Raw genomic sequence first — 13,539 nt, 5'->3', positions numbered from 1 at the left:
CCAAGGCGCCGCGGGGAAGAACAAATTACCTTGCACTTACAAGCCACAAGCTTGAAATATCAATCACGCGAATACGGCGTATATGCTCTTGCTATTTATGGTAGTTGTTGAATAGATAGCCCTCGAGTGTCGACCGTGATCAAGTCCGAAGCTAGTGAGTTGCAGACACCCTGTACCCGTAGATTGATGATTGTGTAGCGAGTCTCATGGGTACCGCAATTTAGGAACAAATCCACCTTATCTACTCAAAGGACGTCTTTTCCAGAATCTCGACTTGATTTTGTTATCCGCGCACTTTTCCGCGTATAAGCTTCAAGTAGCTCTCAGTTCCACATAGGGAATAAGGGAACAACAATAACAGACAGTGTCCGGGATCCTGCGGATAAACGTGGTATCAATCTGGGCCGCTAGTAGTACTGGCGATGTATCCACCCGACACGACTGTGGTTTGGTGAGTACCTCCCATTCCGAGCTTGGTGGTACTTTGTGCCCGTTTCGTACGGAGACCTTTGGTTATGATTGAGATCAGGATTTAGTTCATCTTTTAGTGCCCTTCCAGGCTCTTCTGATCCTTTCAAATGAACAAATATTTTATCGAATCGGCCAGTTGTATAAAAAAAGGCCCAAATCGCTCCGGTTTCCCTCATGATTTGGGACTCTGGTTTTCTTCAATCCCATCATAATTCGGGATATACGGAGCTAGTAAAAAGGCAAGTTTGAATCCTCGGAGAAGTATTCCGGTAGACAAAAAGTGAGTATAACCGCATTGTCCCGCAAGACTGATGATCTAAGGTTTCACAGATTATCTGGTTGATAACCTTAAAAGAGTTCACCGAGGAAGTGGGTGTCGGTCATTACGTGAAAAATATGTCGTCGTATTTGCCCTAGATAGATAGATCTTACTCCTTCGAAGTCATAGTATCTACGCCATGTGGGCAATGATGAACCGTTAGTGCTCAAGGTTCTACTCTGATTTGCCATGTAATTACTGGGCAATTTAGCCTCTTGGCCTTCCAGCAGAAATCGGGACCACGCCGGTCTGCATGTTCTTTTCGCTGCCGGCCTCGGAGAAACGCCGGCGAATGGGTTGATATCGAGAAGAGTGGGTCCGATCGTCGTGAACCCTCCCAACTGCGGCCTAGAAACGGGAAGTGCTGCGCAGCCTGCAGGATCAACTTCATCTTGGCACCGTTCCTGAACCCTGATATCATGTGAGGGCACACCCCACATCATTCCGATGGATATCTTATTTAAAAGGGACATCCATCCTCCCCAACCATGACTTTGTTACGCCCACCACCACCACCCACCCACCCACAATGGCGAACCTCATCCTCCCTTCATGGGCCAATGCCTCCCAGATCCCCCCCGCATTCGAGTTCTATGACAGCCGCTTCCTGAACATCACCGGCCCGGCCCCCAAGCTCGAGGTCCTTCTCGAGAACGAGGACTTCGCTTTCGCCCACGAAGCCAGCGTCTTCATCCCCTCCACCAACGAACTCTTCGTGACCAGCAACATCCTCACCGACCCCGTCACAAACCAATCCACCGTCAAGATCTCCAGAGTCAACACCACCGCCAACCCCGTCACATCCGAGGTCATCAACAGCACCATCCCCCTCGCCAACGGCGGCGTGAACCACGGCAGCGGCATCCTCTTCTGCGGCCAGGGAACGCTCAACCAAACCGGTGGCCTCTTCCAAATGTCCATCGACCCTCCCTATGCATCCGAGAACCTGGTCGCGAACAACTTCTACGGTCGCGACTTCAACTCCCTCAACGATGTGGTCGTCCACACCGACGGGTCCATCTGGTTCACCGATCCCAGTTACGGATACTTGCAGGGCATCCGACCGGAGCCGGAGCTGCCGAATCAGGTCTATCGCTTTGATCCCGCGACGGGGAATGTCCGCGTCGTGGCGGACGGGTTTAGTCGGCCTAATGGTCTTGCGTTTACTGCCGATGAGAAGACCATTTATATTACCGACACGGGTCGCACCGTGGGCGATGGTTCGACTGACCCGCTCAAGCCTGCCACTATGTGAGTTTCTCGGATTAGTTATCGCTTTGGAGTTTTGACATGCTTATATCTGCCCAGCTATGCCTTCGACGTGACCGTCTCCAACGGCGAACCGTTCCTGACGAACCGTCGCGTCTTCGCCATGGCGGACACCGGCATTCCTGACGGCATCAAAACCGACACGGAGGGCAATGTGTATGCTGGCTGTGGTGATGGCGTTAACGTCTGGTCGTCGGGCGGTGTTCTCCTCGGTAAGATCCTCATCGAGGACGGCACGTCCAACTTCTCCTTCGGACGCAATGGCCAGATGTTCATTATGAACGAGAACAAGCTCTGGTCTGCTCAGCTTGGGCGCTGGGTGAGGGGATCGCTTCTGAAGATCTAAGGAAATGGTGGTGATACCGTCGGGTCTTGATGTCATTTTGCCTCAATGTTTATTTCTCGGATTATGGGCCCCCCTGAGTCTGGGGATCATGTTGGGCCAAGGTCCAAATTATGGCCATAGCACCTGGGTGGCTATAGCACTAGCGCCAGATAATGTGTGTAGGATGTATGAGTAATGACAATCTAGCAGCATCGGCTGCACCTATTATTCTCCCCGTCATGGTCTGCGCTCTTCATACCTTAGCAAGTGAATTACGTGCTCTACTGTATCAGCAAATGGTCATGTGGCTGCTCACCTGCGCAGTTTTTCATAAAGACTTCAGCCATCTCATTCCTTGCCTCCTAGATCTACAGACAATCCTAGTCAAGCTGCGGGCACACTGGGTACCCCTATAGGAATGGTACGATCTATCCCGTTGTTATCTCCAATACCCTTGAGAGAAAGCCAAATCAGATTTGATATTCAAGTTTGCCTACTGTGCGGGAATAATATATCCCACCTTGTAGGCAGCCAGAATCTCAGCCCTCCACTGCGACTGAGTCCGCCGAATCCAAGTGCCAGGAAGTTCAGGCAGGTAATTTTCAAACCGGAGGACTGGCCCTTGCCTGTTTGGTCTGCGCGTGTGAGTCAGGTGACTACCGCTGACCAGGCAAGTGCCAAGTGCCTTCCTCTTCTACTGCGACTTCCCTTTCTTCCTTCTTCCTTCTTCCTTCCTCCTTCCTCTTCCTGTGCCTCCTCCTTCACTCACGCATATTTAATCGACAGCCACAGCCTATCTACAGCCAGTAGTAGATTATTTATCCTCTTGACTACTACTACTACTACTATACATTTCCAATCACAAAATTTGTTTTTATTTGAATATCTTTATATCTTACCCTTACTGTCAATGAACAGCCTCGGCCCATACAAAAGTCACTGCAAAAGCAGTCAAAGGATAGAGGAGGATGTGAAATTATACACATACCACTAAATGGTGAGCCAGCCTTCCCCATGTGCATACAACAAATGACTAGCAACTCTCGGACTAACAAATGTATGTTCCAGTAGGATTGTGGGTGCCCTACAAATACGATTACCAGACTTCATCAAGAACTAATAGCCTTGATGGTCAACAGAAACCCACCTCAGCCGATTAAGACTTCGTGGGGCCAGTCCCCAGGCCAACGAGCCATTTCTACTCGGGCGGAAGAAGTTTGGTAAATGACGGGGCCAGTGTTTGGGCCGGTGACTATTGCCGTTGCCCCTATTCACAGCCCAGGGCTGTGATTAACTTGGCTTTCGAGCCTTACCGGCTTTATTGCCGTGGCACGGGGGCCCTGCTGTTGCCCCTATTCAACTGTCGTTGGCGTCGACCCTTTATCTAGTTTTGCCGATCCTAGTGTCATGGCGCAAGGGGGCCTCCGTCGAGCACGCCCCGGCTATGCCGGGTGCTGTGGCTTCGGGGGCCCAGCTACTTAACCTTGTCCCAGAGCAAACGAACCACTTCAACTCGGGCACCGTCAGGCGAGACGAAATTTGTTAAACGGAAAGAGCTCATGCTCTGGTTTGAGCTAGTGGCTACTGCAGGAATTAATATGCCGATGCCAACCCAAGAGAAATTAAATAAATGAAATGAACTCATTGACGTCATTGGCCCGGTGGATATTGCACGAACTGACATACCATGAATGTCATCCAATTTCAAAGAAGAAAAAAGAGCATAGCCAGCGTGGCATCAATGCAGAGAATTCCTTTACTCTTCGGAGACCTTTGCGGGCAAAGGAGAACTCCCCGCCTGGTTCGTCCTTGAAAGTGGCCTACGTGACCACACCCAGGCCCGCGAGAGGTGCCTCAAAACTTCGATACCACACCATCTTGTGTAATCGCTTGGCTGTCCTTCGTTTTGGTGCTTTATTATGTGATGGGATACAGACGTTATACTCAAGAAAAAACATTTCCTAAACGGTTTGTTCGCACAATCCCAGCAGATAATCTGGCAAATCGCTAATAGCAAAAACGGAAAGACTTTTACTGCAGCAGAGGCTATGGGGGATTCTCCACTCCATCTAGTAAGTAATAACAACCGGTGGAGTTGAATATGCTAATAATTGCTTGAATTAGGACAATAGCGATTATCAGCCGCCGTCGAGAATGAAAGCTGGTCCGTCCACCTCGCATCACACGCGGACATCGATCTTTTGGAAACGGAAACAAAAACCAAATATCGCTATTAAAGTACGAGGATACTCGGGATGACATTAATTCCAGGTGAGATACCGAACTAGGGACGCATCGGCAACCAGTCTGAAATCCCGGTCACGGCGGCATATTGGAGATATCGATAGATTGGTTGATTGATTAATGCATTATACCCGATCGGAGGACTCTGAGAGGCTTTTTCCGGGTTGTTGACGGCCAAAGGACCACGACCGTGGAGTTTTTATATACATGGAGTGAACGATGACCCTCAACCCTCCCCCCCAAATCAGCCAGTTAGCCCATTTCCTTGGAAGATGTGGGAAATTGAGTCAAGGCCCAGGGCGACAACTCAGACACCGTTTCTCTCTCTCTTTACTTCGCTTTTTGACTGATCTTGTAACTATATAATCAAAGCGAGCCTTTTCCTCCGCACATGAATTCATCCGTGGCCAAGGCTTAATACTGAATATATATTGGAAGTCGCCCGGTACCCCCTCTAGACTAAAAAGGTGTCTCGACATCTTTCTAGTCATAAAGGTGCACTAGGTTCAACAATATACAAGTAGTGGTAGACGTGGTAAACCGCTTTATGTGGCAGAGTCCGCTGCCGTGCTTCGAACAAAGGCTTCTAAGTACCTATAATCAAACAGAAGGTTAGTTTCCATGTAGGGGTCCCCTGCTATATGATGCTGTGTTTGCTCCAGAGAACAGCCATTCCCGCTTCTTATGCTTACTTCTTAGATGCACTTTACTTTAAAACATGAGTTTCTGCATGTGAGTCACTAACAGATATGACTGTTGCACAATGCACAGGCGACTGCATATTCAAAAGCCCGTCTCTTCTGCCAAATATTCTGAACCAAAAAAAAAAAAAAACCAACCCCCACAGGCACATCGCACAGCCGCTTCCCCAGGGGGTCCAAACCCTCGCACCGTGCACGAAGGTGGAGGTGAAGAGGAGGAAGACCCACATGGGTAGGAACATGAGGTCGCTGTGTTTGGTGACTGTGTCCGTCAAGCAGCAGCTTAGAACAAATCCTTTTGGGTTTAAAACACTGTCCAGAGTTTAGAGGCTGAGGAAGGATTCGAACAGATCTGGTACCCAGGTGACTTGGCCATAGCACTCAGGAGAAAGTTCGCTGCTCCGCAGACGAAGGGGAAAGAATTGGCTCTGTAGGGATAACAAGGACAGGTTTCCACTTCTATTATTATGTTCATGGCTGTGCGGTTGCAGTTAAACATCTATACCCATAATCAAATGGCTAATCGGTCACTGCATCTGCCAAGGACGAGGCTTCCATTGCTGCCTATCACCAATGCAATAAGCTGACTGCTTTTGTGGTTGAGTCAAAATAAGCATGACAGCATGATTGAGCACGAATGGAACACAATCCAACATATCTTGCATATCATAGAGACTATCATGGTCTATAAATATCAGGCCATCCCTCCCATCATCTGCCTCCTTTCACACTTCTCATAACTCATAGCCTCGCACTCCATACAACAGTCCAACCTACTGGTCTCAGCCCATAACATCCAACATGCACTTCTCTATCACTTCCATCGGTCTCGTTCTTGCCTCTCTGGCGGGATCCTCCGTTGCTACTCCCCAAGGAACGTCGGGGGGTATCGAAGTATGGATCCGATATCCCTGGCAGACCAGCGCCACTAACATCCATTCCCCACAGGTGCAGGTTACCTTTTACGGCACTAGTACCAACCAAGTCATTGAAGCCGTCCCGGATCAGTGCACACTTTCTTATGCAATGTACGACTTGACCCCACGGACGCTTCCTCCACTGCATGAAACTATGCTAATACACCAAAGGGTTATTACTGATGTTTCGGTGTCAACCGGATCTTGCAATCTCTACTCGTATGCTGCCCCTTCCTGAACTATTCAAGTTCGACATGACTGATAACGATAGAACTCTGGATTGCTCGGGAGACTCCCAGCACGTTGGCACTGGAAGGTCCACCGTCAACCAGATGACCGTTTCCAGCGTCAGATGTGAGCTGTGACTCGGGACGGAGAATTGAGCTGGCAAAATTTCAATTCATGTCATTTCTTATCTCAAGACTAGCTCGATGGGTGGGAATTATAGCCAATCCTATGTTGGTTGCCATTTGATTTTCGGGGATTTCTAACACTCGTAGACAGGAGGTTCTTTGTACCGATGTTCAATGCTTTGTGGAGAATGTAAGAAGGAGGTTCCGGCTGTCAGCAGTAACCATCGGTTGGTGATTCAGAGGGGCTCGAGCTCTTATTATGGATCATGAAGATACAAGGAAGAGGAATATCTTTCCTTTTGTTCGATACCTGGCGATGGGAGCGCCAATTGTGAACATGCTGTTCCAGTGAAAGACGTCAGTACTAAGCGCTCGCTCACGCAGCACCAAAGCTGTCATAGTTATTCCAATCAACGTTACCTGAACAGGTATTATCACCTGCGATGCAGAAGAACAGTTGGCACGCTCCATCAAAGTATGGGATAGAATCGCAAGCCGTTGCTCTGACGCAGCATCATGATGGAATTGCTGTAGACAAAGTATCCCTCCTTATTCGCCAAGCCTTTCCTGCTGATCGCTCAGTGGATCTGTTTTTGACAGCTCGGAATGAAGCGGTAAGCCTTTTGTGCCAAGCCAGATCACCCCGGCCGGATTCTTGCGCTTTTCTCCCGGTATGACAGTGACGTCTCTACAAGCTGCAGGCTTAGTAGTGGTGCGTAATGCGAGGATATCGCCCGAAAGGAGTTCCTCGAGTACACTCAGATGAGTGTGATGGCGAAGGGAAGGATAGTACTCGCATGCTGATAGGAGTTGCGAGGCATCGTATGGATCCGGTTTTATCCGGGATTCGTGGTACAACATCGACGGAAATAGTCGCAAAGCAAGGGTACCCTTGGTGTCATGAAAGGCATTATTGGAGTGTTTCATAGCTATTGGTAAGTGTTTAACTCACTGGGGGTGATTGTATACCAACAAACCTTCTAACGCGAAAATACGGCAGCCAAACCATCTGCATGGGTAGACAGATGGCTGAACCCAACTTCCCCCGCTTGTCGCATAAAGAAAGTGATGGGACCTCAACAGGATCTGAAAGTGTCGCTTGCCACTCTCCTCGGCGAAAGCATTCCTTGGGGGGTGCTGGAGTGTCTGGGGATGCTGGCTGGTGGCACGGGAACTGTTCTGGGGATCGGCGCGGGAATTGCCGGAATCAAGGAACCCCATGAAACACAATGTGGACTCGGTGGACCTGGGAATTCGGCTTTGCAGTGGAATAGATACTACGGAGTACCAAGTTCTTGTTACGAAGTAAGTTCATCCTTCGGAGCTTTTATTCTCATGGGGTAACTTCGCTCGAGATAGTCTGCTGGACCCCATCTTTTCCATCGTGCCATCCAAAGTCATCGTAACTTCCATCCACCTATCGATAGTGAATAACACTACAAATCACAATGCAAATAGCATAGGGGTTGTAGTCCAGTCGCCCTCGAATTGCAAGCACGGAACACCCAAAATCACTGTGTATTTCAACAACAACAACAACAGCATCCTGTGGTCTTATGGGATGAAAACACGCGGACGCTGCTCGACTACCTCCGCTTGCTGCATTCCGTATCTCGATATGGATAGGAGAATGTCGATCGATTGGGTCGGTACTGGCTTCTTTTTGGGGTAATGACAGCCGCGTGTGCATTCCGGAATTTGAGGGATTAATATATGAGATACAATAGTTAAAAGGTTTAGGTTACAAAGCGCGAGTTGATAGATCGGGTCGCGATAGGAACTTAACCTACATATTTGGACCTTGATTACTCAACGTGGACGAGCTTTGTAGCACAGTGGTATCTATGGACATCGCTTATAAGCCCAGCTGAATATAACTGTTAGAGAAATCGTGAGCGTTGGGGTCAACACTGCTTGGATATCTTTTGTGGGTCTAAATAATTCACCAATCACTTCGACAATTGAAACACACCATGCCAGATACAGCTAGTGGCAGATGGTGAGTAAGCGGAAATGCCGATCATCAAACATAAAATATCGTTGACTTTGTGGGTCATTTGGGGACTCCAGACCCTGGATGTGACGAAACGTACGCACCTATACCTCCCCCCATTATTTCACGCCACCTTATCGCCAGACTACACCGCGTCCCCTTTAATCTGCTCAACGCGGGATGTCCAAGTTTCGTCCGCACTAGTAATAGTTATGTCGAGTTCATTGGGCTCGTTAAGACTCGCACAGCTTGAGATTCCTCTGAGGCCCGAAGATTAAGCGGACCTTGCGATAAGATGTGAAAGTCATATTAAGATCTTCGCAGTGTACGTACTACTTGGGTGAAATGGGTACATATCTACGACCTTGGCAGGGCTGAAGAAGTTGGTTGCGGTCACCTAAAATTCACTCTATTTTGAGCGGTCTGGACCCGGACAGCGACCTGCTGAATGGGGTCTAGCTGTTCAACCACCGTGACGACTCCTTGCACTAGTCCAACCCTCCATCAAACCTGCTTCGAATTTGGGAGCCCAGGGAGAAGAACGTTTAGACGAGTCGCTCAACTTGATACCGAGCTGACGAAACCCCTGCTTGGCATGAATCAGCCATGCCTTAGCTCACTTGGCCCGTCAATCTGCAATGGCATGTTCGGATAGAACAGCTGGAAAGAGGCTGTCTGCATCAACTATGAGGTTTTTACGCCGACGAGCATGTTGATTCCTCGTCTCGATCTGATGGCATTCGCGATTTATTATCGAGACCCTTGTAAGGGTCCTCGAAAATGAGACCCTGGCGCGTCGCCAGTCCCTGCCAAGCTGCCCGACCGGGAAACGGAGATTGGCCCGGCTCCATCCGGATAAGCTTATTGCCGCAGATGCGCTGATTAGATTAGATGGGATTGATCACGATGCCCTACACCCCCGCCGACATCGCAGTATTGACACCAGGTATCGCAGGAGGATCAGAAAGGGCAGAAAGGATACCAAGATGCCAGGAACGCAAGGTGGTGTCAGTCTGCTTACGCAAATCACGGAACTGCGTGGTATGAGTGTACGGTTCCTTGTGACTTCAAACAAAGCTTAGATAGAAACACCAGGCACCACCACGGTGATCGACAGATCTCTTTCCGAGCTGGTGGTCTCGGAGTACGCGTTCCAGTGACAAGGGTTGGCCTCCGATTCAGTACTAACTTCCGCAGTAGACTGTCAAACCAGGTGGACCTCAAGAAACCCTGACACTTGGTCAAGGGGTATATCTCGACCAGCACCTGGGTGAAAGCATAAAAGGGCCCAACACCCGGCCTTTATTTGGCTTTCGATCAACCGGTTCAGTCATTCTTTACAGTCCACTCCTTCTTCTCTTCCGTTCTTTTCACCATGCGCCAGTCCTCTCGCGCAGCCGTGGCCGCTCTGGCAGCAGCCACTGCCAACGCTGCATCTCTCTCTGATGTTTGCACTGTCGCCAATGTCCAGTCCGCCCTTCCGGCCAACGGCACCATCCTGGGTATCGATCTCATTCCTTCTGCCGTGACCGCCAGCACCGCCACCTCTTCGCCGGGGGGCGGCTTTGGTGGCATGATGATGCGCTCTGACAGCGACACCTACGAATACTGCAACGTCACCATTGCCTACACTCACACTGGCAAGAACGACCAGGTCATCGTCAAATACGCCTTCCCCTCTCCTTCCGAGTTCGAGAACCGCTACTATGTTGCTGGTGGGGGTGGTTTCTCCCTGTCCTCCGATGCCACCGGCGGTCTCGAGTATGGTGCAGTTGGCGCGGCCACTGATGCTGGATACGACGCTTTCAGTAACAGCTACGACGAGGTCGTTCTCTATGGAAACGGCACTATCAACTGGGATGCCACCTATATGTTCGCCTATCAGGCCCTGGGTGAGATGACCACGATCGCCAAGCCACTCACCCGCGGCTTCTATGGATTAGGAGACGATACCAAGCTCTACACGTACTACGAGGGGTGCTCAGATGGTGGTCGTGAAGGAGTAAGAGACCGTTACTATCAATTTGGATTGATGTGAAGCTAATGGAGAGATTCTAGTGGTCTCAAGTCCAGCGCTACGGAGCCGAGTACGATGGTGTCATCGTTGGTGCCCCGGCCTTCAGGCGAGTTCTCCCGATCAATCAGCCGGGAATACGCTAATGCTTTCTTCGTATTGATAGGTACGCTCAGCAGCAGGTTAACCACATCTTCTCCGCTACGGTTGAACACACCCTGGACTACTACCCTCCCCCCTGCGAGTTGGCCAAGATTGTCAACGCCACTATTGAGGCCTGTGACCCTCTTGATGGTCGTACTGATGGTGTTGTCTCCCGTACCGACCTCTGCCAACTGCACTTCGACCTGAAGTCCATTATCGGCGAGCCCTACTACTGCGCTTCCGAGAACTTCACATCCCAGGGATTTGGCTTCAGCAAGCGTGCTGAGGGCAGCAGCACAACTTACCAGCCTGCTCAGAACGGCACTGTCTCTGCTGAGGCTGTTGCTGTTGCTCAGGGCATCTACGATGGTCTCCACGACTCCACCGGCAAGCGGGCGTATTTGTCCTGGCAGATCGCGGCTGAGCTCGCTGACGCTGAGACTCAGTACGACTCAACCACTGACAGCTGGGTCCTCGACATCACCAGTATTGGCGGGGAATACATCGCCCGCTTCGTTCAGCTCCTGGATCTTGATAACCTGAGCGACCTGGACGGCGTCACCTACGACACCGTGGTGGGATGGATGGACACCGCCATGTTCCGCTACATGGACAGTCTGCAGACCACCCTCCCGGATATTACTGATTTCCACCAGGCTGGGGGGAAGATTATCCACTACCACGGAGAATCCGATAACAGTGTCCCCACTGCCTCTTCCATCAAGTACTGGCAGTCCGTCCGCGAGGCCATGTACGCCGACGCCTCCTACTCTGACTCGGTGACCGAGATGGCCGACTGGTACCAGCTGTACCTCATCCCCGGCGCTGCCCACTGCGGTACCAACACCCTCCAGCCCGGCCCATACCCCGAGGACAACATGCAGACCATGATCAACTGGGTTGAGAACGGTGTGAAGCCTTCCCACCTCAACGCCACCGTTTCCTCCGGTCCCTACGACGGTGAGACCCAGATGCTGTGCCAGTGGCCCACTCGTCCCCTCTGGTCCAGCAACACCACCTTCGACTGTGTGCACGACCAGAAGTCCCTCGACACCTGGAACTACACCTTCGATGCTTTCAACATCACCGTGTACTAGATTCGGGTCAGAAGTGACCTGTCATTCATCCTTCGGATGCAGCGTTAGCAAGACATATTCAGAAGATATCCCTCTGCGAGGTTTCTTTGACACGTCTGTATATCTATCTTATGCTCAGGTCTGTTGAGGCTAAACCCGAATCGGGCCCTTGTATAATATAAACTTTACATAAATTAAGCTTGTTTGTCATTTCCGCTGTATGTCTGCATAATCTCCTTGGCAGTCTTCTTTGGTGCCTGTATATTTAGGCCGATAGCCCATGGCTCGCTGAAACCAACCTACGATTGATCATTTCTCTGCGCCTCACCTTCATTCTCCATAATCAACTATCCGCATAAATAATCTAGAATTGCCGAGGATTATTAAATGGCAGCAACACGGAGAAGAAGGCAGATCCACGCTGATTCCGATTCCAGCCTAGCGTGGTTGGGACTCACCATTCATTGCATTCCAATTTCCCGAGTCCGGACGCTGCGATTCCCAACCTCCACACCCCTCCTTTCATTGCGGGATAAACCCGGGGAAATCCATCGGATTCTGGGCCCCGATCGATGCGAAAGTTAATTCCCTCCCTTCTTTACAGCAGTATCAATGCAGGCGAATGATTGCCTGCAAAAAGGCGGGTCCCCTTTCCGTTGACTGGCTACTCCAGGGCCCAAGCAATCTAACTACACTGGAGAGATCTAGTGTCTTTTTCAGCAAGCTATACGGAGGCACGATCTGCTTCTGTCTCTGAAACACCGTCAGCAGACCCCGGATGGACTCACCACGCAGTGCCCTTTCAGGCCTTCCGCCACGACGATGCGAGTCCACGCGAGGACAGCCCACGGGCCATCGGTCGGACGCTTCTGGCGCAATATTGGGAATCGCATGCAAGGGGTTAAACTTATTGTCAATGGCTCGGGGCTCTGGCGAAGGAATGAGTGGGCTTATGATTGGGCTGCAGATAAAACACGAGTCTGCGTGGAAGGCGATGCGACAAAGGGACTGGCTGGAATGACTTCGCATGGTGGGTTTAGAACCTTTTACCGCATGCGGCAGAAGTTGTCGCCTTTCGAAGTCATGAAAGCTCATCGCGGCACTTTTGCTTTCCGTGAACCGTGGGTTTCCTTAGCTTAGACACTGGCACACTGCTGTCATTGCCTTTGCAGCTCACCCAGGCCATGCATGCCCTTCCACTGTTGAATGTAGAATTCAACCCGCCTTCCCTTGTCATCTCCGGCGCTGTGCCGCATTCGGGTGGCCTGTTGGACTCCTTGATCGGCTGAAAGCTTATACCTAGGTAAGCATCCACCTGCCAAGTACCATGTATACAATAGGATAAGCTTTTGCTAATGCTGTCAATTCCTGTTGGTAGGATCTCACTCAAAGGATAGAGTTGGCGCTTCGACTTCTCGGTACTGGGAGCATGTCTTTAATCAATCCCGCGAAAATGGAGAAAAAACACGACGGGACGCCTGATCAGAGGCTCCAACGTGGGATAGCATAACCCTATCGGGAACATCCTTCGATCAATTACAGTCTGTTTGCCGCAAGGGTCAAAATCTACACGATCTCGAGCTTCACCCTTCGCTACCTAGGGTTCAACGCCGAGTTTGTCCGGAATTGATGTGTGCTGATTATCCCATTAATATCGGCTGCGCTGCTGATCTTGGGTCTCCACTTTACCAGCTTAGCAATATATTTCGTCTT

The 13,539-nt window shown here is 50.4% G+C and overlaps 4 protein-coding genes across 4 annotated transcripts; all 4 read left to right on the top strand.

The window, feature by feature from the left end:
• The first annotated feature begins 1,299 nt into the window (after nucleotides 1–1,299).
• Nucleotides 1,300–2,577, top strand: BO70DRAFT_381268 (SMP-30/gluconolactonase/LRE family protein). Its single transcript, XM_025545459.1, has 2 exons — nucleotides 1,300–2,041; nucleotides 2,099–2,577. Exons 1-2 carry the CDS (start codon nucleotides 1,320–1,322, stop codon nucleotides 2,403–2,405), a joined length of 1,029 nt encoding a protein of 342 aa, XP_025397172.1. The 5' UTR covers nucleotides 1,300–1,319; the 3' UTR covers nucleotides 2,406–2,577.
• A 3,553-nt stretch (nucleotides 2,578–6,130) lies between these two features.
• Nucleotides 6,131–6,625, top strand: BO70DRAFT_431034 (uncharacterized protein; the record flags this gene model as incomplete). The annotated part of the gene is made up of 4 exons (XM_025548207.1): nucleotides 6,131–6,223; nucleotides 6,278–6,357; nucleotides 6,418–6,465; nucleotides 6,518–6,625. The coding sequence occupies 4 exons, from the start codon at nucleotides 6,131–6,133 to the stop codon at nucleotides 6,609–6,611; spliced, it is 315 nt and encodes a 104-aa protein (XP_025397171.1). The 3' UTR covers nucleotides 6,612–6,625.
• A 3,342-nt stretch (nucleotides 6,626–9,967) lies between these two features.
• BO70DRAFT_388824 (putative tannase) lies at nucleotides 9,968–11,954 on the top strand (the record flags this gene model as incomplete). The annotated part of the gene is made up of 3 exons (XM_025546019.1): nucleotides 9,968–10,594; nucleotides 10,651–10,715; nucleotides 10,773–11,954. The coding sequence occupies 3 exons, from the start codon at nucleotides 9,968–9,970 to the stop codon at nucleotides 11,845–11,847; spliced, it is 1,767 nt and encodes a 588-aa protein (XP_025397170.1). The 3' UTR covers nucleotides 11,848–11,954.
• Nucleotides 11,955–12,376: 422 nt separating this feature from the next.
• Nucleotides 12,377–13,230, top strand: BO70DRAFT_100405 (uncharacterized protein). Its single transcript, XM_025537785.1, has 3 exons — nucleotides 12,377–12,466; nucleotides 12,535–13,129; nucleotides 13,205–13,230. Exons 1-2 carry the CDS (start codon nucleotides 12,449–12,451, stop codon nucleotides 12,964–12,966), a joined length of 450 nt encoding a protein of 149 aa, XP_025397169.1. The 5' UTR covers nucleotides 12,377–12,448; the 3' UTR covers nucleotides 12,967–13,129; nucleotides 13,205–13,230.
• Nucleotides 13,231–13,539: the final 309 nt, after the last annotated feature.

The sequence above is a fragment of the Aspergillus heteromorphus genome (assembly GCF_003184545.1).
Source record: "Aspergillus heteromorphus CBS 117.55 chromosome Unknown BO70scaffold_22, whole genome shotgun sequence".
Taxonomy (NCBI): domain Eukaryota; kingdom Fungi; phylum Ascomycota; class Eurotiomycetes; order Eurotiales; family Aspergillaceae; genus Aspergillus; species Aspergillus heteromorphus.
This window is presented reverse-complemented; position numbering and strand designations above follow the sequence as displayed.

What these genes read in the sequence shown, in the direction of transcription:
- BO70DRAFT_381268 (XM_025545459.1), top strand. Translation starts at nt 1,320, where the DNA reads ATGGCGAACCTCATCCTCCCTTCATGGGCCAATGCCTCCCAGATCCCC. An exon ending in CCGCTCAAGCCTGCCACTAT is followed by an intron (nt 2,042 to 2,098) that starts GTGAGTTTCTCG and finishes ATATCTGCCCAG; the next exon opens with CTATGCCTTCGACGTGACCG.